This window comes from Leptinotarsa decemlineata, unplaced genomic scaffold (genome assembly GCF_025532065.1).
Source record: "Leptinotarsa decemlineata unplaced genomic scaffold, Ldec_3_MD MMD2_tig00001973_RagTag_RagTag, whole genome shotgun sequence".
NCBI classification, from domain to species: domain Eukaryota; kingdom Metazoa; phylum Arthropoda; class Insecta; order Coleoptera; family Chrysomelidae; genus Leptinotarsa; species Leptinotarsa decemlineata.
This window is the reverse complement of record NW_027412572.1, coordinates 2,147,922-2,173,411: the sequence shown is the minus strand read 5'-3', so window position 1 is coordinate 2,173,411 and position 25,490 is coordinate 2,147,922. Positions and strand designations below refer to the sequence as shown.

The 25,490-nt window shown below is 34.0% G+C and overlaps 1 protein-coding gene, 4 non-coding genes and 1 pseudogene across 8 annotated transcripts in view; all 6 read right to left on the bottom strand.

Annotated features, from left to right (window-relative positions):
• LOC141482807 (uncharacterized) overlaps positions 1-25,490 on the bottom strand; it is a 117,571-nt gene that overhangs the window by 69,667 nt on the left and 22,414 nt on the right. For 2 of the 4 annotated variants that reach the window (XM_074176652.1, XM_074176651.1), the window contains exons 3-6: positions 23,885-24,183; positions 19,128-19,424; positions 17,190-17,516; positions 584-741 (exon numbers count right to left, since the gene is read on the bottom strand). In XM_074176652.1, the coding sequence (XP_074032753.1) occupies positions 584-741; positions 17,190-17,516; positions 19,128-19,424; positions 23,885-24,183 (1,081 nt within the window). The remainder of the gene's footprint in view (positions 1-583; positions 742-17,189; positions 17,517-19,127; positions 19,425-23,884; positions 24,184-25,490) is intronic. The other 2 variants (XM_074176654.1, XM_074176653.1) reach the window with 2 other exon arrangements.
• Positions 7,606-7,725, bottom strand: LOC141482844 (5S ribosomal RNA). Its single transcript, XR_012465758.1, has one exon. It is a non-coding gene; the product is annotated as a 5S ribosomal RNA (ribosomal RNA).
• Positions 9,982-10,101, bottom strand: LOC141482830 (5S ribosomal RNA). The gene has a single exon (XR_012465748.1). It is a non-coding gene; the product is annotated as a 5S ribosomal RNA (ribosomal RNA).
• On the bottom strand, positions 13,466-13,585 carry LOC111516983 (5S ribosomal RNA; annotated as a pseudogene).
• On the bottom strand, positions 14,687-14,806 carry LOC141482845 (5S ribosomal RNA). The gene has a single exon (XR_012465759.1). It is a non-coding gene; the product is annotated as a 5S ribosomal RNA (ribosomal RNA).
• LOC111516839 (5S ribosomal RNA) lies at positions 16,106-16,225 on the bottom strand. Its single transcript, XR_002723743.1, has one exon. It is a non-coding gene; the product is annotated as a 5S ribosomal RNA (ribosomal RNA).

Here is a 25,490-nt window from a genome sequence, read left to right as displayed (position 1 = left end):
ACATCGCATTGTCGAAAATATTTTAGTTGGCTAGAGAATGTCCGAATATGCCCTCCATTAAATTTTCAAAGTGATCCGTTGTCTGGTTCACCAGAAACGTCTAATGTGCCATCCACCGTGAATCAGCCTGTATAGCTTGTTAAAATAAAATAATGTTGTTGGGTTTACTGATTACTACATAAGGACACATTGCAAAAATAAATATGGATAGGCAATACTGTGAAATCAATTTTTTTATAACTAAAAATTGTTTTATATAAACATATATTGTAAAATGATAGATAACGCAAAATGGTAAAATTAATTTAGGTTGGTATACCTGTATGGTTGGTACGCCTGGATGGTTAACCTGTATGGAATACCTATATAGCATAAATGGGGTTAACTTTGCATTAGTTTCCAGTTTTAATCTTCCTCTTTGAAGATGATCACTTGGTGATCGAAACACGTGTCGTGGTGTTAAAAATAACGATTTGGTGTTGGGAAAAAACCCCAGTAATATTGAAAAATAAAAGACTTGCTCTATTTGGTAAAAATAAATCGAAGAATGAGTTGGGTTGATGTAAATTGAGATTATACGTACCGATTCCATATGAGTTACCGTTAAATTCCGATGTAGAGATGAATTCGCCTTTCCTCATCAATTCTATGAAATGCTCTTTTGAAACGAAAAAGTATTCTCTGCCGCTCACTTCGTTTCCCAGTTTCGGACGAGTAGTATGGCTTCTTCCGAAAACTAACCTGAAAAACTTGTCGATCGCAAAGATTCCTTATCTAATTTAGTTATAATTTCATTAATGTGGGAACAGCATCCAAATCAATTGTTAGAGGAATTTTGTGTATTACTTTCACGTATTCATAGTTTATTTTTTATATCAAAAATATAACTTAGCACGTGATTGCTAATTACACCACTTTTCAAAAAGGGGGATTGAAATCTACAGTGTGATCCACTAAGTGTGCAACAAATGGGAAACTTTTTTATTATCGATTTCTCAGAAAATTTTATTTCTGACAAAAGTTGGTAAATGTTCCAAAACTATACCAAGTGTACCTGAAATGGCTTTATGACAAACATCATACAGGATAGGCCAAAAAATATAAAGTTCGTTCAAGAGTAAAGTAGCCTTATTTCAAAAAATATAGAAACATGTTGAAGAGAAAAGTTGCTTAGAATTGAATGTTATGTTCATATACAAAGTCATGGCCTGCTATTCGATTTTTTTTCTTTTGGAAAATTTTGAATTAACCCCGTATGATACATATTTTTACTATTTTGATTTAATATGTATTTGAAGTAGCCACAATCAATTCGGTTTGGAGTATTTTTTATCAAATTAAAGTGTATTTGTAAAATTTACTTGGATTTGTATTTTTTTAGATGACCGTCAACTGCATGTTTGTTGCAACGATATTTTACAGAACTCTAGAATAAAACAAATACTCTTTTTAACGAGGCAAATAATTTACTAACTATAATGTTCATATGAATAAACTGTCAAAATCTATCACGGATAGCCATGAACATAAAAGAACCAATAAGCGATAGTACAGAAAAATACAGTAGGTAACTTAATAACTTAACAGGTGCTAACAATAAAAATTATCCAAGCGTCTCTGTATGTCCACCTTCTCTTTCGAATATTTCTGCAATTAACTCGTATTGAAGTTTCAAGCTCATCAACATTATTAAAGGGGCGATCTCTGTAGACTTTTTGTTTTAAGTATCCCCATAAGAAATAATCTAGAGGTGTAAGGTCTAGAGAACGAGGAGGCCATCGAGGATCGGTATTTCGTCCTAGCCATTTATTACGAAATGTCCTATTCAGCCACTGAGAAACATTTCTAGTAGAATGGGCAGGACATTCGTCATGTTGGAACCATAACTTTTGCCGTTCTGCTAATACCATATCATCCAAAAACTCTCCTATTTCAGTTTCCAAATAGTGCAAGTACCTGTCACCATTCAAATTATCGCAAAAAAAAACGGACCTAGTAATTTATCATTTTATATACCACACCAATCGTTTGTTTTCTGATAGTATTGATTTTTGTTGTCAATAATAAAATTTGGGTTGACATTTGACCTCCAACTGCAATTTTGTAATGATAGAACCCCATTTTTTGTAAAAGTAGATTTATCTCCAAACAGAATACATCGATGAAAATCTCGTTGTTCTTCTATTTCACTCTGAATCCACATGGAAAAATCATATCTCAAATCATAGTCCCTTTCTTGAAATATACAAATGAATGTAGGTTTGTAAGCATGGTTCTTATGTTTCTTGAGAATACGTTTCACAGAGGTTTTTTTATGCCGGAATCATCACTAATTTCTTGGGTGGACCTTCTAGGATTTTCTACTACTGCTTGAAGTACGTCAAGCTGGTTTTTTTCTGTGCATACAGGTTTCGTACGCTCCGTATTATGTTTATACAGGGCTATTCATGATGAGCGTTAATTAGTCGTTTCTGGCAAACTATTCAACGGATCAACCTGAAAATTCCACAGTATGCATAAGTCAATATGACCTACACGCCTAAAATTTTTTAGACGAAGTGGCGTTGTCGCTTCTACTATAAAGTAGCGGCTTCTTTGATTTTTCAAATGGAACACCCCGTATATAATATCATATTATGATTCATTATATCTTTGTCAACAAATTCATATATTATTTTCCTAGGCCGTTTGGAAACTATTACCGTTTGGAAAGTATAAATTGATTTCAATATTTTTTTTTACCAAACATGAACTTTCATAAATGATGATAATCTTGAACTCTCTTGCACTAAAACGATCAAATTTGAAATGAAGTGGAGTGATACTATGAGGATCTTCACTCCGAGTCATATTTTCATTTGCCTCATACAGGGTCTCCAAAAAATGCAGATACTTTGATCTCATGAAAAAATGAGTGAAACTCAATTTTTTTCAAATGGAACACCCTGTATATTTCAACATTTTTGAGCTCTACATCCAATTTTAGATTAACTTTGTTCAGATTATACAATTTTTACCGTTTTCGAGATAAACTGTTTCAAACGGAAATTGACATGGTTTCCTTGTTCATCACTCATTTTTGTAAAACAGATTTCTTTTGATGTTTCTCAATTAGTCACAGATAATACAACGAAAAGATAATTATTAAAATACTCCTCAACCATCGAATGAAACTTCTCTTCAAACAATAGTTTTATTAACGCTGAAACACGAACTGAAAATAATAAACCCATAAATTAATGAGTTAATTTAATCGTCAGTGTATTTCAGAATATGTTCAAACACATCTCCACCTCTACTTAAACAAACATGTAATCTCTTCAAAAGATTGTCATGTGTAGCGCTTCTGATCATGTCTGGAGTCAAACTATTGAAAGAAGTTGTAACTCTCAATTTCATATCTTCTATTGTTGTTATTGGAGTAGAGTAAAACATATTTTTAATGAAACCCCACACGAAATAATCTAATGGATTGCCATCTGGTGTTCTAGGAGGCCAACGAAACGGTCCATTATTACCAATCCATCTGTCTTCGACGATTTCGGTTAATGCTTCGCTGACTGAATGAGAATTATGGGGTGGAGCACCATCCATTTGGTACCATACACGTTCTCTTCCTGGTCTATTATTTGAAATCATTTGAATTCCATTTCTCAGTAAATCTTCATATTTTGATGCATTCAAATTATCATCATAAAACTCGATATAAAAAATTGACTCACTCTTTATAGCACAAAATACATTGAATTGCCATCTTTCTTGAAAATCCCTTCGGCGGACAACATGGAGATTTTCTGGCACCCAATAATGACTGTTGTGTCTATTGAAAACTCCATTTTTTGTGAACTTGGCCTCATCTGTCCATATGATATTGTCAAGGAAATGTTCATCCTCTTGAGTCTTGACAAGTAACCATGCAAAGAATTCCACTCTACGAGGTAAATCAGTCTCTTTCAAAGTTGGACACAGTAGAACTTATAGGGATGTCATTTATGCTTATTAAGAATTCGACAAATTGTCACGTAGGGTATACCTATCTCCCTTTCAGTCTCGTGCAGAGAAGCATTTGGAAATGCATGAAAGTATCCCAAAACTGTTATACCATTGTCATCATCATCCACTTTAGTCTTTTTACGAATGATTTTTGGACGGAAGGTTCCATTCAACCTACAGTTTTTTAGTAGTCGATTTATCACATTATTATTCGGCTTCGGAAGTTGTGGATATCTTTCATGAAATACTCGGCATGTTCCACTTGCAATTTTATTGCACTCACCATAAATTATTAATAAATTCAAGAAATCTTCATTATACTGTAACCTAATCTTGACATTATTGTATTATAATTGGTAGCTATCACAATCAGTCAGAACCACCAACGAAAGTCTGACGTTAAATAATTGGTTTATTTATTTTTCCAAAGCACACTATTGAAAACTATTAATGTGTACTGTTGTACGTTAGAGACCAATACCTCAATGTATACAAATTGTAACTTTTTCTAAGGTAGGTACATACCAATTTCGAATTGACTGATCTGAGACAGTTAAAAAACTGGATCAAAAAGAAATATTACCAAGTATAAAAAAAAAGTTGAATATGCAAAAAAAGTGATGAATTCAAAAAAACGAGTAAGAAAACCACGTCAGTTTCCGTTTGAAACAGTTTATCTCGAAAACGGTTCAAAATAGAAATAGTATTATCTGAACAAAGTTAATCTAAAATTGGATGTAGAGCTCAAAATTGTGGAAATATACAGGGTGTTCCATTTGAAAAAATTGAGTTCCACTCATTTTTTCATGAGATCAAAGTATCTGCATTTTTTGAAGACCCTGTATGAGGCAAATGAAAATATGACTCGGAGTGAAGATCCTCATAGTATCACTCCACTCCATTTCAAATTTGATCGTTTTAGTGCGAGAGAGTTCAAGATTATCAGCATTTATAAAAGTTCATGTTTGGTAAAAAATATCGAAATTAATTTATATCTCCTGAACGGTAATAGGAAAATAGTATATAAATTCGTTGACAAAGTGATAATGAATCATAATATGATATTATATACGGGGTGTTCCATTTGAAAAATCAAAGAAGCCGCTACTTTATAGTAGAAGCGACAACGCCGCTTCGTCTGAAATATTTTAGGCGTGTAGGTCATATTGATTTATGCATACTGTGAAATTTTCAGGTTGATCCGTTAAATAGTTTGTCAGAAACGGCTAATTAACGCTCATCAAGAAAAGCCCTGTATTCTAGTGAGCCGGTCTGTTTGAAATTCTTTAAAATTCTACTTACACTTGAATAGCAAATTTGTTTGTCTGGATGCCGCTCGTTGAAAATATTTGCAGCTTCGCGCACTGTTTTATAACCATCACCACAGATTAAAACTAATTCTGCCTTTTCAGTTAACGTTGATAATACTGGGCGAGGCATTTTTGATTAAAGACAAATATGAAAATCTTTTACAAGTTTCAAGAAGCCACACTATCAAACTACAGTATTGTTTTAGGGCATATATGTTTTTTGTTCATGGCTATCCGCGATAGATTTTGGATTGTTTTTTTAATAAATGTTCTGGTTGAGGCATTGTTGCAGAGTAAAAAAAATGTATACTTTTATTGACAGTTCATTCATATGAACATTTAGTTAGTGAAGTATTTGCCTCGTTAAAAAGAGTTATTGTTTTATTCTAGAGTTCTGTTAAATATCGTTACAACAAACATGAAGTTGACGGTCACCTAAAAAAAATACAAATCCAAGTAAATTTTACAAATACACTTTAATTTGATAAAAAATACTGCAAACTGATTTGATTGTGGCTACTTCAAATACATATTAAATCAAAATAGTAAAAATATGTATTGAAGCGGTACGATGAAATGATGGTTGCCTACTTCCAGGCCTAATTATTTTGATATATATATATACCAATCGAGTCCAGCGCGAGCGTTTTTGTTTCCTTCCGTAAAAATGCTGGGTGTTATCTTCAAATCGTTCTGTATTCGACCATTTCATTTGGTTGTTCGATGATAGGTGTGACCTCGTGATTTTAGGAACTTACGAAATTCTGTACCAATTTCGACTGGGTTTCTCGTCTGGCACAGGTAATGGTGCATCATCGTTTAAATTGTACACACACCAATTCGAATTTATTTATATTTTATAGTTATCTTGAACATTGACCACTTAAACTGAATCTACTGAAATTCGGCCTAGTTTATTGAACAAAAATACCAGTAATCCGAACCCCGTACTTCCAAAGAAACGGACCAAAAGTCGTTTCGTTACAGTATCATACGGGGGTAATTCAAAATTTTCCAAAAGAAAAAAAATCGAATAGCAGGCCAACACTTCGTATCTGAACATAATTTTTATTCTAAGCAACTTATCTCTTCAACATGTTTCTATTTTTTTAAATAAGGGTACTTTACTCCTGAACGAACTTCATATTTTTTGGCCTATCCTGTATGGTGTTTGTCATAAAGCCATTTCAGATACACTTGGTATAGTTTTGGAACATGCACCAACATTTGTCAAAAATAAAATTTTCTGAGAAATCGATAAAAAAAAATTTTAAGTGACACGAAAATGCCACTTCTGAGTTTCTATGGGCTTCATATTCTTTGCCCATGTATGAAATTTTGCATCCAAACTCTAGACCTACGGCATTCTTGATGCAGATGTTGAGAATAGCAATTTTTCATGACAAGTTCTCTTTAATATGTGTTCTGTGAGTAGATATAAGCTTCTTGAAAAATAAGTGTTCTGTGTTGGTTGGTTGATGTATGTCAAAAGGGTCAATGCAAGAAATATATATCAAGTATTGGGATAATAAACGAATTACAAGGAAATAAACTTGAAGTATCTTTCTCACTTTCAACAAACAGTGATACATACCCAAAAGAAAGCAGTTCTTTCATCAGAAGAAATAATAAGAACGTTCAAGGACTTCGTATAAAGGGTTAGTCTATATTACAAATATACGGAGATCCTATAAGTTTCAGTCTTCCATTCACAGAGGTGCTGTGTCACTTAAAAGTGAAACACTGCTTGACAATGCCAAATTGCTCCTTCAATTTGTGATGTTATTAACAGTTGGCAATAATAATAATAATAATAATTTTTTATTGAGATTTATTGAGATTGATATTGAGTGAAAGATTTTCAACATAACGGTCCATAAATTGGAGATATTAATTAAATTCGAGCGACAGATTTGCATTCTTGCACCATCTATCAATATGTTTACAAAGTTTGGTCAAATTCATATTAAGAAATTGCTTCTACATTTGCATGGACATATAAGCACAAGTCTGATTTTTATTTAAAATTACAATGATTCGGAGTGAATTCATTTTGATAATATGATAGATACGGTGGTTACAAGGTGGTAGAATATCATCATGAAAATTGAGAAACTGCAGTAACGTTAGTCACATACAAAAGTGGTAAAAAAACAGAAACTTTTATTTGTCGATTTTCATGAACCCATTTCCCCTATACTGGGTGAAAAGGGAGGTGGAATCCGAAAGTGAAATAAAGAACTGTTGTTATTATTGATGAAATAATAGAATTTGAAAGATAATTTTCCTTGAAATAAAAAAAAAACAACGACACGCGGTGTTCCCAAGCGGTCACCCATCCAAGTACTAACCGCGCCCGACGTTGCTTGGTTTCAGTGATCGGACGAGAACTGGCATTTTTCAACGTGGTATGGCCGTTGCATGTGAAAGTCACATTCTTCAACGAATATAAAGCAGCACTAATGAAAAGGAAGGACTTAAAACTTCCATAAACACTATCTGGAAGCAGAAATGGCAATCTTCAACTGCCAATAAACTGTACAAAATAAATCCCAACATGGAAATAAAAAATTATGCTGCCCTTAGTCGAAAAAATCAAATAACCTTAAGTCGCCAACAGTTTCGATAATCTTCGAGTGACAGATTATCCACGAAACTGTCTACAGTATTCTCCAAAATATTCAGGTAGCTTCTGGATGTTAATGACTCCTCGTATATCACGTACCTCAATTTGTTGTCCATCAACATGCAGAAGACATTAAAACTAAATTTTTCTTGAAATCCGGCTTCTTTTGTGACGTGAGGATTTTCACTGGACCAATAATGACGATTTTTTCTATTGAAAATCCCTTCTCTCGAAAATTTCGATTCATCAGTCCAAATAATTTTATTTAAAAAAAGTGGATCTTCTTGAATGCGTGTCAACATTTCACAAAATTCTACTCTCTGTTGAGGATCTTGAGGCTTCATTGCTTGAATTTTGGTGAATTTATAATCATGCATTTTATGTCTTCGCAAGATTCTTTGAACCGATGAATATTTTATACCCAAATCTTCTTCAGCACTTCTTATCGATGACTCGGGAAATGCGTGAAAATATGCTAAGACATTAATCTGGTTATCTTCGAAAGTTACGGGTCGAGGCAAGTTTCTTGGTGCTTTTAAAGTTGATCCAAATGCATTGAAATTGTTCTGAATTCGTATAAATTTCTTGAGGTTCATTGGCGGTAGATTCGGATACATTTCATTGAACTTTCTACATGTTCTGCTGATAATTTTGTCACACTGTCCAAAAATAATAAACAAATTCATAAGAACTTCGTTTGAATAGTTTTGTTCCATCGTTTTGAAGGTATTTGCAACTTCTGAAGTGACGAAAATGTCGATATTATTAGGAGAATGTCACAACGCTACTGTCAAATAGTAATCACGGCCTGCTTACCAAATACCGAATGGAAATACCATTCTGAAGGGACATTTTCACAAATAAATGTTCATAAGTCCGAAACTTGACTAGTTAGGTATAGGTATGATGTACATAGAAAGAAAGCAAATTTCAGCAGCTTTCCGAATTTTCAATAATATACAGGGTGTTCCATTTAAAATAATCAAATTTCAGCAACTTTTTCAAGCAAACGAAAAAACTGTATTTTTTTACCACCCTGTATTGAAGTAACGGAGATTAGGCTGACGTGTGGGAAGTGTCCAAGTATCACCTAACTCCAAACCAAATTTCGATATCATAGTACTTCTTAACTAAAAGATATCGGCATTTTTAGAAGTCATGATTTTCGAAGAAAAAAATTGAAATTAATTTTTATTTCGAAAACGGTAACAGATAGGTATAGAGAAATATCAAGAAAAGTTGTCGGGCAATTGTTGGAGATTCCAAAAATAATATTAAATACAGAGTGTTCCATTCGAAAAATCAAAGTTGCTACTGCTTTCTAATAGAAGCGGCAACACCGCATTGTCGAAAATATTTTAGTTGGCTAGAGAATGTCCGAATATGCCCTCCATTAAAATTTCAAAGTGATCCGTTGTCTGGTTCACCAGAAACGTCTAATGTGCCATCCACCGTGAATCAGCCTGTATATATAAGCTAATGACTACGATTTTAGTGTGTCATAAAATAAATATCCGAATTTCACTAGTTCGGACTTCCATTGTCTACTATATAAAATGATTTGAAATCCCTGAAACAAGTAAAAAAGAATAGTTGAAAATAACAATTATATTAAGCAACAATAAACCTGAAATGAAATGATAGTGAAATAACCTACAAGTAAAAATATAATAATTGAATAAATCGGTTTTCAAAGAGAAGTGGATGAATGTTGCTCTTCAAAAATTCTAGTTCAAAAATATATACTTTAGAAGCCGAATCAAATGAAAACAAAGATGCAAGATGAACTCTTTTTTTCTCTACTGGCTGAAAAGGGAACTATATTCTGAAAGCAAAATAAAGTTGTTATTATCACTGATATAGTAGAAATTGAAAGATACTTTTGCTGAAAAAAAACAACGACACGCTGTGTTCCCAATGTGCTAATGTGCTAAGTGAAAAACAGAATCAAAATTATCCTTTACATCGGTTTTCAAAATCGACTAAGGAAGTGGTTTGCTGTTGCCGTTCCAAAAATTCTAATTCAAAATATATACTTAGAAATAAAAAAAAAAACAACGACACGCGGTGTTCCCAAGCGGTCACCCATCCAAGTACTAACCGCGCCCGACGTTGCTTGGCTTCAGTGATCGGACGAGAACTGGCATTTTTCAACGTGGTATGGCCGTTGCATATTGATTTCATATTCTTCACCAAATATAAAAGAACGTAAATAAAAAGAAGGGCTTTCAAGAGAAGGTTTTCAATGTAAAAGGCTAATTAGTACTTCAATTTCCAATGTTATGTATGGCGAATCTGTTCTAAACACCAGGACAAAGAATACAAATGTCATAAAAGCTCGTAAGTACGACTTAGTATATCATCAAATTTATAGTTGTGACAATAATTTTCCCTAATATAGGTACCTATTAAGTGAAGAACATAATCAAAATTTTCGTTTATACATATCGTTCTTCTAAATCGACTAGAAAAGGAGTTTGACGTTGCTGTTTCAAAACTTCTAATTCAAAAATATATACTTTGGAAGTTGAATCGACATTTTGGTTTTTATTTCAAATATAAACAAAGATCCAAAGTGAACTCATTTCAAATCCGCTACTGGGTGAAAATGGGAGGGAGCTTCCGAAAGAAAGAAACTTAGCTACTGTTGCCGAAATTATGATTGGGTTTTGAAAAAAAATGTCAGTAATTATTTTCAAATTACCTGTTTTAAAAAAGTGATATTGTATTGTAATATACCCTACCTGTTTTGCCAGATTCAATCATCTAATTGGGTTTTAACAAGAAATGTCGATGATTATTTTCTAATGAGATTGCTGATCTGAGATTTCACAAACATATGAAATCACTTTGTCGTAGCTCGTATAGTATCTCACGTCAATTCTATCAAAGTAGAGGTATTATGAGTTCCAAATTGAAGTTGAAACTTTGCGATAACCTCATATTGTCTAGATTAGCATATTTTGATATAATCTACGGGCCTGCTTTGATGTGGAAGAACAACTCAGTAGCACTTGTGCTAACTGAATTGAACTTCGCCTTTTGTTATTATATCAGCAACTAGCTCTGTAATTTATTTGTATGTAACTACAGCTGGGAACAATAAAGACGATTATTATTATTATACAAATTGATGTAGAACGCTTACAAAAAATACAAAAAAATTGCATTCGTCTTTCCTATGGTGTGAGAAAATTCGACCATATATATCCCCCAAGTTCGAGGAGTCAGGTTGGTTATCGATTGCTAAAACCTAGCACTTCCACCTACTCGTCAATACAGCACATAAATTCCTCGTTTACAAAAAGCCAAATTATATTTATGAAAGATATAAAACTTTCAAATCTCAGAATAAGTCGAGGACACGAAACCGTCACACTTTTATTATTCCAAAACACTCGACAGCCTGCTTTTCTCGTAATTTTATTTACAACTCTATCAAACAATATAACGCTCTGCCCAGTGAATTTGGACACTGAAGTCTTCTGGATAGATAATATATTCATGTTATGCCTTGCTCATATGGTTTTCCCTTTGTCTCACCTTTGTGTACCTATGTTTTGCTATATATTTTACCTTATTTAAGCTGAATAAATTTTTAATATTCACATTGGAATTTATAACCTTTGTTTTTTTCTTAGTTTCACAAATATTCATGAACTACTCACTTACCAATGTATACTAGGTAATTATTTTTATATTTCTATATAATAAATGCTATTCCCTAGGTTAAATTGTAAAACAGTCTCGGCTGAACTTCACCCTTTCATTGATTTTTCATCTACTTTTTCTTTACAAACAATGTATGTCAATGAATAAAGCCCATTTATTATTTTTATCATCGTAGTATGCGACGGTCAGGCCCTATCCCCCGAAGCCCCGATATATTCGGGAGGTCGCGCCAGCATTATCAACCAATGACCACTCCCCACACCGTGGGGTAAGTGATCATCGGGTCCGAGAATCATGTGCCCTGAGCAAGCGCAGTGAGCCAAGAATGACAGCCTTCTGCATCTGTGCGGCTAAGATTTCTGCCTTAGTGCGGCAAGCCGGTATGATTTTAAGATTCGAGAGTAGAGAGGACAGCATTCCACCAAGGACTCCAATAATCAGAACAACCATCTTGACAGAGTGATCTGGATAGAGTCTGCGGAGTTCGAAGAGAAAATCTCGATATTTTATCCGTTTTTCCTCCTCTTTTCTGACGATATTCGTCTCGCCAGGAGCTGAAAACTCCACGACAAATATCGTTTTGGTCTGGTGGTCGAGAAGGACTACATCAGGCTTATTAGCTTGTATGAGCCTGAGGGTGGGGAACGAATAGTTCCAATAAATTCGGCACTTCTCGTTCCCCACAACGGGGGGTAATATAGATGGTAATATAGCACTCTTAGGGCCGCGTTATGTCGATGGATATAGGCCGAGACCGCATATGCTGGACATGCTGATAGCAAGTGCATTAGGGTTTCGGGCGCCTCGCGGCAGGCCCTGAACCTTGTGTCAGGAACCTCTATACCCATCACGCGACTGCGGTAGACTAAGGTGTTGAAGACACCATCCTGGCAAGCCATGATGAACCTCTCAGTTTCCGACTTCAGCCCACTCGACCTGAGAAAAGGGAAGGTTAGGCGATTTGATAAGCCAAGGTCTCCAATGTTATTGAAGAAGACCCCATGCATTGGCTTATCCTTGTGTCTTCGCAGAAGTAAGGTGATCTCTGCGGCTTTTATCTGAGCTTTTTGCTGAACGGGTTCCAACTCGGTGACAAAGTAGTAGTCACCTCGTTCAGAGTCGAAAACTATACCGAGTTCATCAGCTGCTCGGGCAGCTGCCCTAAAGAGAAATGCTCCAATTCCTGCTTTCTCATGGTCACGGACCATGCAGAGAAGAGGATCCGAACTCCTGACGACTTTACAGGCTGTATCCAGTACCATTCTGTCATATAGACACTCTAAACTCAAAAGTCCACGGCCTCTCTGTTGTCGGGGGAAGTACAACCGTATTTTTACCTTTTTTTTTCACTGTAGTGTGCGCTGGTCAGGCCCTATCCCCCGAAGCCCTGTTTTCCAAGAAGTGATAATGTATTTTAATTATTTTTTATGATCTACTTCTTTGGACAAAATCATTCATCTAGTTGGGTTTTGACAAAAAATGTCAATAAATATTTTCCAACTGCCTGTCTTCCAAGAAGTAATATTATATTATAATCGTTTTTATAACATCTTCTTCTTTTGACAGAATCATTCAACTAATTGCGTTTTGTGCTAAGTGAAAAACAGAATTTGAAATATGGTTTACATCGGTTTTCAAATAGAAGTGGTTTGATGTTGCTGTTTCAAAAATTCTAGTTCATAAATACCTATATACTTTGGGAGTCGAATCGACATTTTGATTTTCATTTCGAATAAAAACAGAGATGCAAGGTGAACTCATTTTCCTCTATTGACTGAAAAGGTAACTAGAATCTGAAAGTAAAATGAAGATCAGTTGTTACTATCACAAAAATTTGAAGAAAATTCATTTTGAAATAAAAAAAAAACAACGACACGCGGTGTTCCCAAGCGGTCACCCATCCAAGTACTAACCGCGCCCGACGTTGCTTGGCTGCAGTGATCGGACGAGAACTGGCATTTTTCAACGTGGTATGGCCGTTGCATGTGAATTTTATATTCTTCAGCAAATATAAACGAACGGTTCAGAAAGAGAGGTGTTTTTAGGAGAAGCTTTTTCAGTTTGAAAGACTCATTACAATAAATATTCGTTTTGAGGGCACCCAGCGATTTTTGACGCGTAGATTACGAATCCGAAAGTTCAGCAACTTTTCAGCCTTCTTTTTCACAAGATAAACTATTTAAAAACACAAGCATTTATTCAGTAGGTCACCTTTACACCTTATTCCTCCTTAATTGACACTTTTTAATTCAAAAATAAACATTTTATAAAAAACTTAATTTAAAAACGAATGCTTGCATCAGTCGTACCAACTATGCCATTAACCTTAAAAACGTAAATTACAAAGATATGTAACCAAAAAGCAGCTCCGTACATTTTTTAACATTTTTATTGGAAAAATGTTGATTGTTGAAGTGAAACGTGTCAATGAAGGGGGAATGAGGTGTAAAGATGACCTAGTGAATAAATGCTTGTGTTTTTAAATAGTTTATCTTATGAAAAAAAGGCTGAAAAGTTGCCTTTGAAGGGCTGTAACTTTGTAAATAAGGAAGAGCGCCGCTTTTTTCTTTCGGATTCGTAATGTACTCATCAAAATACGTAAATAAACTCGAATTTTTTTTCAAAATCGCCGTGTGTCCTCAAAACGAATATTTACAATCATTAGTACTTCAATTTCCAAACGTTTGGAATTTGGCAATGAATTGATAGATATTAAATAAAAGATTTTCCACACTTTGGTCCATACATTAAAGATCGACATGTGTACAATACAAAGTCGTGCCAAACTCATTTTTCACATCGGATGTTTTCGTCAAAACAATGGCGAATCTGTTTGAATACCAGTGCAACAAATACAAATCTCATATAAGCTAATGACTTCGATTTTACTGCTGTTTGAAAACTTCTAGTTCAAAAATATATAGGTACTTTGGAAGCCGAATCAAATGAAAACAAAGATGCAAGGTGAACTCCTTTTTTCTCTACTGGCTGAAAAGGGAACTAGATTCTGAAAGTAAAATAAGATCAGTTGTTATAAGCATGGAAATAGCAGAAATCTGAAGAAAATTCACTTTGAAATAAAAAAAAACAACGACACGCGGTGTTCCCAAGCGGTCACCCATCCAAGTACTAACCGCGCCCGACGTTGCTTGGCTTCAGTGATCGGACGAGAACTGGCATTTTTCAACGTGGTATGGCCGTTGCATGTGTATAGAACATTTTCCAAAAACTATAAATGGACGGTGCAGAAAAGGCTTTCAGAAGAAACTTTTTTAGTTTGAAAGACTCATTAGGATAAATATTCGTTTTGGGGGCACCCAGCGATTTTGAAAAAATTTTTGAGTGTACCTACTTACGAATTTTGATGCGTATATTACGAATCCGAAAGTTACGGCCCTTCAAAGTTCAGAAAAGAGCAACTTTTCAGCCTTCTTTTTCACAAAAACACAAGTATTTATTCACTAGGTCACCTTCACCCCCTGTTCCTGCTTAATTGACACTTTTCAATTCAACAATCAATATTTTTCTTATAAAAAAACTTAATTTAAAAACGAATTCTTTTATCAGTCGTACCAACTATGCCATTAACCTTAAAAACGTAAATTACAAAGATATTAACCAAAAAGCAGCTCCGTACATTTTTTAACACTTTTATTGGAAAAATGTTGATTGTTGAAGTGAAACGTGTCAATGAAGGGGGAATGAGGTGTAAAGGTGACCTAGTGAATAAAAGCTTGTGTTTTTAAATAGTTTATCTTATGAAAAAGAAGGCTGAAAAGTTGCCCTTTTCTGAACTTTGAAGGACTGTAACTTTGTAAATGGGGAAGAGCGCCGCTTTTTTTCCGGGTTCGTAATCTACGCATCAAAATACGTAAGTAAACTCGAAATTTTTTTCAAAATTGCCGGGTGTCCCCGAAACGAATATTTACCCTCATTTGTACTTCAACTTCCAATGTTTGGAATTTGACAATGAATTGATATTAAGTGAAAGATTTTTCATACTTTGGTCCATACACTGAAGATCTAAATGAAATACGAGTGAGAGATTTCGATTCTTGCCCCATCTATCAACATGTGTGCAAAGTTGGGCCAAACTCATTTTTCACATCGGGAGTTTTCGTCAAAACAATGGCAAATCTGTTTGAATACCAGTGCAACGAATACAAATCTCATATAAGCTAATGACTACGATTTTATTGTACCATAAAATTTATAGTTGTGACAATAATTTTCGCTGATATACCTACTAAATGAAGAACATAATCAAAATTTTCGTTTATATCGTCCTTCAAAATCGACTATAGAAATAGTGTGACGTTGCTGTTTCAAAACTAGTTCAAAAATATATACTTTGGAAGCCGAATCTGAAAACAAAGATGCAAGGTGAAGTCCTTTTTTCTCTACTGGCTGAAAAGGGAACTAAACTGTGAAAGTAAAATGAAGATCAGTTGTTAGAATCACGGAAATAGCAGAAATTTGAAGAAAATTCATTTTGAAATAAAAAAAACAACGACACGCGGTGTTCCCAAGCGGTCACCCATCCAAGTACTAACCGCGCCCGACGTTGCTTGGCTTCAGTGATCGGACGAGAACTGGCATTTTTCAACGTGGTATGGCCGTTGCATGTGAAAGTTACATTCTTCAACGAATATAAAACAGCACTACAGAAAAGGAAGGGCTTTTAGGAGCAGCTTTTTTAGGTTGTTAATTCTCGGAATCGATGTTTGTCCTCAATATACGGAGTCAAGTAATATAACCTCCTGATTATCTTTCTATGATTCAGACCTATTATAACGATCGTTTTGAATTTCGGATGTGATTAATAATGTTTATCAAGTCAACAGAAGTTGCTTCAACCAAAATGTTTTATCCCACAAACTAATAGTCCGACAGCTATGAAATTTGTACACGTATCTTTCGAAGGTTAGGGTTAACTGAAAATGATTTGGATTCAACACTAGTATCGCCATCTGTGTTACGAAATTTTCAGCCCACCAGTAGGCTAGACTCCGTACGGTTGAAACATGTTAAAATATTGTTGGCAATGTCCAGACAAAAATTTATGTTGGTAATAGTGTGTAAACGAAAATGGAAAAAAAGAAGAAGACAATAATAAAGTGACTTTTGGTTGTTAGTTATTTTTGACTCAACATTTAAGCCTAAAACTAAAGCAATTAATTGAAAATAAGTAAGAAAAACTAAATATTCGTAACAGGTTATGGGCCCAGTGATGCCAAATATCACTGTTTGTTATAAATTTGTCAAGATTAGTGATTTACAAGACACCTATTGATACGTCGACCAAGCGGTCCATTGTGACAAAGAAACGATGATGTCCAACAATGATGCTGCTCTCATCAATTTTTCAAGACTGTCAAATGCTGAAACATATCAGCACTGGAACGTTGATATGCTGCTTTTATTTAACACTAAGAAATTGTGGATTAATTCATGATTGAAATTTGATTTTGAACTTTCCAAACTCACCGATTCTAACGCGCACTTCAGATGTCAGAGCACCGGGTCAAAGCCCTGAACGGCAAACTCTTTCTAGGCTCAAAAAAAACAAAGGGAGGTTCATTTCTTACCTACTCTTGGAATTCACAAAAGCCATGGCAATATTCTTCTTGCCTGAACATGGAGGTCCAACGAGAACTATGACCTTTGGAGGAGGCTGATCGTAGGGAACGATATGGGCGCCAATGCAAGGTTTGTTTATCTGCTGTAGGAGTAACAGTTCCATTCTGTTTTCTCGTGGGATTTGTGTTGGGTCGGTCTGTTGTTTAGTTCTGACACTTATTTTCGTTTCCGCGGTGATTTCTGTATCATCAAGGTACCGCAATTGTTTCACTTCTCGTATACATACGTTGAAGTAGAATGGGTCGGTGGATATTGGATTGTTGGATAAATCTAGCCTGTAAGATATATTATAATAATGATAATAGCTTTATTGACCAGCAGTAACCCATTTACAGGACAATATAAAGTTTTATTCACAATACTTAACCATAAACGAAAAATAAAATGAACAAAAAAGAAAAATTAATTCTAATTACCTACTTTAAGTACATGTTAGCAATTCTAATGATGTTATGAAGGTTAATAAAGAATAAATCACCATGGACATGAATGCTATTGAAATTTGTGCACATAACATACAGTGTGACCCATTTTTAATGGAAACACCCCCCTAAAATTTTAAGTTGTAAACCGATTTCAATAATTTTTTTTTAATGTCAAGTACTAAAAGGTCTACCTTGGGACAAAATTTGAAATGTTCATTAAAGTTTCAGGTCATACTACGATATTTTTTCTTAGTCGAAAATCGGGATTTTCCATTAGCGATTTTTTTATTGAAAAAATCACTACGCCACTAGATTCAGAGTGCCTCTAAACTCACACAGCTAACAGTCACAAAAAACACCCTATATCAACAGATATAGCCTTGAGAATTTTTTTTTATGATTTCAACAATAAAGTGCCGCCAGATGAAGAAAAAACAAATAGCGTAAATATTTTTAATGAAAATAAAGCGGGTTACATTCAAATTTTCACGCAAATTAACTAAAACTAAGACCTAAGCACAATTTATTTTTTATCTCGAAAACAGACAGAGATAGGTAGGTATAGGGCATTATCAACAAAAAAGTATTGAAATACTAGAGCGATTCCAAAAATGTATTAATATACAGGGTGTTCCATTTAAAAAAATATAATTGCTAGGATTTTTTGATAAAAGTGGCAACGCCGCAATGCTGAAAATATTTTAGATCGATAGAACAGGTAAGGAAATGTGAGAGGTGAAATTTTCAGAAAAACCATGCTTTGCGTTTTCCAGAAACGTCTAACCTACCATCGACCGTAAGTCACGCTGTATATACAGGTGAAGCTAATAGAAAGCGTGTAAAAACTAGAGGTTCGTATTTCAAAAAATGAAGTTAATGATGAAGGCCAACGAACGGAACATTGCAAAGTGGTTTATATCAGACTAGTTGTTGCCCGCGGTTTCGCTCGAGTTTTGGTCGTGGCTTGGCAAAAACCCTTTTTAAAAAGGAGTTGAAAGACTTAGAAATTGGATAGAGGACATTGAGGTTACACGCGTTCCATAACTCTCGCGTAGAATTTGGTGTGTCACATTGAGTTTCGTAACAGACCACTTCAAACCAATCTATATTTTCACTCTCAGTTACTAAAAAAATATGCCAACTGCACTAAGTAATCATGGCTTCGAGAATCGAATTATGTTACCTATAAGAAAAATCGCAAAACTAACACAACTGTCAACGACGTCTGCCTTCACGCGTCTGCCCGCGTTCGGGTCGCGTTCTTGGCGATGGCGCTTCATTGCTTAGACCACCCCTCTACCACCTGCGCATCGTAATGGCTTACTGTGTTGCGTCAAGTTAATTTTATCGTGATAACTTTTGAACGATTCGTCCAATTTTTTGTCCAATTTAACCGTGTATGTATGTGTGTTTCATTTTCATAGGCCAGCCTATAAATATTTTTTGCCTGTGAATTCTTACCTCGTCAAATAAGGAAGACTTCTCAAATGGTATACTTCAAATAGGCTGCTTATTCCATTGTATGACAAATTGAGACTTTCGATAGAACCATTCATCTGTAGAAATTTCAGTGATTTCAATGAATTGTTGGACAGGTCGACATAGCGAATATGATTCAATGTTTGAAATCCTGCGTTTTCATCATTTTCATAGTTAGTGATTTGATTATGGTGCATTTTGAGGGTTTTGATTCCCAATTCGTTCAAGTTCTCTAGTTTTGTTATTAAGTTGTGGGAAATATCTAAATAGTTCAGGTAGCTGAAAAATAAATCAATTGAATGGGCATGAAATGTAGTTTTTGAACATCGTTCAGATACAAACGACAATCCTCAGAAATCAAAGCTTGTGCGAGATGGGGCTCAACGAAATCTCACCTTTCAATATGTGATTCCTAGTACGATAATGAATTGAACTATAAACGAATTTATTTCTAACATTTATTTCCTATGATTTTCAGTAGCTGGTATTCAACTGAACAGCAAATTTAAATAAAATTATCTGTGTAATAGTCTAATCAACAAGTTCAAAAACAGAAAAATAGAGATAAAGGTACTGAAAATATGAGCGATAGCTCATTCGATTCGAATTCACCCCTAGAAAAATGTTTTCGGGAGATTTTGGTGCAGTTGCAATTGTTATTAACAAAATAAGATAAAAAAAATGGTATTTAGTTTTTCGTTAATAACTCAAAAAATATTAATATTTGAGCAATTTTGCAAACAGCTCGTTAAAGAGGAGGAAATTGCCGATAAAAAAGTCCCGACTTCCGAAACTTCATCTCCATTATTTATAATTTTAATTTGACGTTGAAAATAAGGTTCCGCGTGGCTGTTACGGCATGCGTGCGCTGCCGCTAAAGAGAGTTTATCAAAAGAAATAATTTTTTTATAACATAAAATGTCATTTTAAAAATTTGAAAAGAATCTAGTACCTTGTTAATACTTGAATGAATGGAGTCCCGTAAAAAAAGTTTTATCACCATTTTTCAAAAAGTGATTCAATTGTTTACTAACAAATTTTTTCCCAATCTCCGTTGACATAAATAATGGGATAAAAGGTATAAATAATTGGACTATAAATTTTAAACTTCGTGGAGCCTTTTTGATATATATACTTCATACGATCCTGCGATAAAAGTTCATAAAAATGTATTGCAAAATGAAATATCTAAAAATTGTTTTTAAATTTCAATGTTTGATTGTTCAAAATCATTTTTTAAATAATTAGTTAAGAAATAATTTTGCTTTTAAAAATAATTATTTACTTTTGAATAGTTTGGCAAAAAAATATTTTTAATTATTATTTAATTGTTTATTCGTTTAACAATTTGTTGTAAACAAATATTGACCAACGTTATATTTTTTTTCTGCTTCAGAAAAAAATATAACGTTGGTCAATATTTGTTTATACCGGGTGTCCCACATTTTATGTGACAGGCAATATCTGGTTTGTTGAAGGAGATACACAAAAATGTTTCATACAAAAGTTTCAGGAGTTCATGAGAGCCATATTTTGATATAAGTTTTAAATATACAGGGTGTTTGGTATAGGTGCTACAGACCAAAATTCCATTTTTTAAAATAGAACGCCCTGTATATCATTACATATTCAGATGCTACGTTAAATTCTGATATCATTTCATGTTTGGTTTTTGAAATTCGGTTACGGCGTTGTTGAGTTATTGCACTTTTCCTTAAATATAAAGTTTCAAAAAAACTTATTTACTCGTACACGAATCCAGTCTATATCTTTTATTGAATTGAACTAGACTACTACTGAATACAAACCATTATTCTCACCTCTACGATACCATATCGATATCAGTTGAATATAATATTGAAATTCTTGAGAATGTGACTAACTTGAGGGTGAATTGCTTTATATTGCACAGTTTCATCAAGTAGCTTATGCTTGTTGATGCCATAGTAACAAATGTTGTTGAATTGTATCTACTTGTCAGTTCGATTCAGTGATTCTTTGCAAAACAGTAACTGTGTTCTTCGTGCGAAAACTCCAGTATGCCTTTGGCGTTTAGTCCAAGTGATTGCATTGATATGTTATTAATTTTTGGGGAATGTCAGAAAAACTGCCGTCAAGCACAACGTCTATACCAAGAACGTTTTCCAGACAAACCCATTCCGTCACGAATGACTTTTTCGAGAGTTGTAGAAAAATTGCGAACTGGGTCATTTCCTTCTACTATAAAGCATCGTCATCATACGAGATCTGTTAGAACTGAAGGTTTAGAGATCAATGTGTTGGCTTATATTATTATTCATCCACATGTTTCTATCCGTACTCTTCCAGAAGAAGTCGGTGTGAGTAAATCTAATGTACAGAGAATTCTGAAAGAAAATAAATACCACCCATTCAAAATTCAGTTGGTATAAGGTTTGAAACCCACGGACTTTGAACGACGACTTGAATTCATTGCTTGTATTCAGGTAATATTACATGAAAGTCCTAACATATTCAATCAAATTTTGTGGAGCAATGAATCGCGATTCCACAATAATGGAGTTGTGAATCGACATAACAGTCACCATTGGTCTCAAGAAAATCCCCACTGGGTCCGCGAAAGTAATTTTCAAACTACTTGGGGTATTAATGTATGGTGTGGATTGTTCAATGGCCGCATCATAGGACCTTACTTTTTCAATGAAAATCTCAATGGATTGCGATATTTACATTTTCTAGAAAATGATTTGATCCAGTTGATGGAAGATATTCCCATAGCAGAACGACAAGGAATTTGGTGGCAACAAGATGTTGCTCCTCCTCACAATTCACAGGTTGTTACTGAATATCTGGATAGAACGTACCCAAATAGATGGATTGGTAATAAGGGTCCAATTCGGTGGCCGGCTCGTTCCCCAGATTTATCACCGCTTGCTTTTTCCTATGGGGTTATTTAAAAGATATTGTTTTCACTACTCCCCCTTTGAATGTGGATGATCTGAAAATGAAAATTCGACTAGCGTGCAGTGATATTACGCCTGATATTATAAGAGCGACTTGTACGAGAGAAGTGATTCGACGTTTCGAAGCCTGTATAATATCTAATGAGCATCACTTTGAACAATTTTTATGACTTATTTCTAGGTACCTACCATTCTTATGTAATGATTTATCAAGTTATATTATTTACATTGTTATTAATTAAAGATTTGTTTTCGAATACACCTCTTTCAATTTCGCAATTGTTTCATATTCAAAATGATTCCTGACTGAATTCCACAACTCAAAATTGAAACCATTACTTCGAACACCCAAAATTTTGACTAATTTTCATGTGATCTGATGCAGAGAGAATAATTGTATGAGATATTTTTAAGAATAATAGTCGTTCTCAAGACTTTACATTTTAAGCAATAACTCAACAACGCCGTAACCGAATTTCAAAAACCAAACATGAAATGATATCAGAATTTAACATAGCATCTGAATATGTAATGATATACAGAGCGTTCTATTTTAAAAAATGGAATTTTGGTCTGTAGCACCTACACCAAACACCCTGTATATTTAAAAATTATATCAAAATATAGCTCTCATGAACTCCTAAAACTTTTGTATGAAACATTTTTGTGTATATCCTTCAACAAACCAGATATTGCCTGTCACATAAAATGTGGGACACCCGGTATATATATATATATATATATATATATATATATATATATATATATATATATATATATATATGTATGCTGAACTGGTTTTTCGGGTATTTGATACGGGTATGTGATATTATCTCTAATTTCACCGACGTTTCGACAAAATCTCATTTGTCATTATCTAGGTGTGTTGTTACGTGTTCAGAAGTTTTGTTAACGCTGCTCAACTCACTTCTTACTATACTGGTAAAACGAATACCGTTTTATTGGATTATACAGAAGATACTTTCTCTGTATAATTCAGTATTCATATAGAAGTATTTGTTTTGAAAGAATTATTTTTTGTCGTGTAATTCAATGTTTATATGAAAGTAGCTGTTTCAGGAGGACTTTCTTTCATTTTGTGTGTGAAAGTTACTTCTTTGCATGATCTACACATTCATGTAAAGAGTTTCAAATTGATTACTTCCTTCCTTTCTTTGGAAGATTCTCTCATCCCTTTTTTGTATCAGATGGAGTAGTGGAAAGCCAAAAACTTTCTTTCCCAAAATAACTAAAATGTTGAAGAATTTTTCAAAGCTGTGATTAGGAATCGATGTCAGCTGAAAAAGTGTTATGAAACTGCTACATAACAATTTACTTTTATAGGAAAATAAGTTTTATAAGTTAGTTGCAAAAACGTTTCTGTGATAATTTCCTGACTATTTTATAATGGTTTTTTAATTTTATTTCATAAACGTTTCTATGACAAATGTATGAAACACTTTTATTGCCTACAACTGTATTGTGTTCACCGATCATCTAATATAATCACTTAACATTTTGGAAGTAATTATAAAATACTAATAAAATAAAACTGTTGCAACACCATGGAATTATAAAACAACTTTGCTGGTTGGGTATTTTGTTGTAAAATTTTTCTTTGTCTCTTCATTGTTGAATATAGTACTTTTCAAGTTTAAAAGCCGGCATTTATTTACAAATCTAGCAGAGAAACTACGGCGGGACTAAGACGGGATTGTATGTATCGTAACTCCCGCATTAAAAAATAAATAGGCAAAGTCTCATTTTATACAACTTATATATTGAAGATATACACACCCTAAATTTTGGAGTCCTTTAATTTCTCTTATTTCGTTTCGAGATAGATCCAGATGTGAGATGGACCAGAATTTGCTCAAATCTGGGATTTCAGTTAAATTGTTATCAGTGTAGTCTACATAACTGAGACCAAAAGGAGGTTCAAAATCAAGGATACTAGTGAGGAAATTATGAGACACATTCAAATATCGAAGGAAGGGCATTTTGCCAAGACTCTCCAAACTCCTGAGGTTGTTTTTGGATAAATCCAAGTATTGAATGAAACGAAATTTCTCCAAAGCTGATAAATCTGAAATATCCTAAAAAATTAATACATTCAAATAATAGCAAGATAACATTAAAATTAATAAATTTCTTTAGTGAACATCATGTAATAACACAACAACAATTCGGGTTCATAAACAAATCAAATACCGAAAATACCGTGCTCGACTTCATAGAACAAACAGTATCTATGGGCCTTCAACAAGTTTTTCAAATGTTTTTATCTATGGACTTGGCAAAGGATTTCGATACTGTGTCGCATGAAATTCAACTCGAATAAAAAGAGTGAAAAAAATTATGTTAAAAGTTTTTTTTTAATGTACTGAAAAGTAAAAAGTAATTCGGAAGGTCCTAGGTAGCAGTCATCACAATAATCACCTCAGCAATCTACTGTATTGATCAGATAAAAACCTAATAAAATCCTTGGGCATAGTATTTATACAGTGTGTAACAACGAAAACTTAACATAGCCGTTTTTGAATATAAAAAGTGAGATTTTTGAAAAAAGCTCGGACACGTCGATTTCCAATTAAAGGGGGACACTTTTCAGACTAATCAGATTTTTTGTAGTATGCAACCCCTCGGAGGGGTGCGTCCGACGACCCTTATTTAGATAGGGAAAGTAGGTCGAGTGGCACCTTGTTTTAAAGGTCTTTTGAATACCTTTACATCTCTGTTGAAAGAAAATTTTTGTAACGATTATTTTTCGAGATAATTTGAAGATTTAAAGGTATTTTTATTGAGTTCAACTCTTTTTAAAATAAATCAAATTGTTTTTAAGGTACAATTCACGTTCAGAACTTTCAAAAAAAAAATACATTTTTGCTTTTTATGACAACCTGCTAATACGTGTCCATTTGATTTCGTAAAAAAGTAGGAATTATCTGTTTATTACGAGGAGATTTTTTCGGGGGATGGGGTTGGTTATCACCCTTACATTTTAGGTAAATTGAGTGGCACCTCCTTATGAAGGTTGCCTTTTGACGTGGACATTTTATGTTTCTGATAAAAAAGTGAATCATACTAAAAACTTACCTACACAACGAATACAACATGCTGATTTCCTTGAATGCTGATGACACAGAAAAGTGTAAAAAACTGTTTTAGGCTTAATAAATCCCAATAATTGTTTTTAAAGCACACACAAAAAAAGTAACACCTAATAAGGTTAACTCACATAGGAAATTTAGAGTAAATGTTCAAAATGTGCGCCATTTTGCTCCATGCAACAATAAAGATTTTGTTCGAATTTTGCTTTTACATTATTCAACATCTCAGGAGTTATAGCTCGGCATTCATCAATAATTCTACAACGTAATTGATCCAAATTGACTGGCTGTGT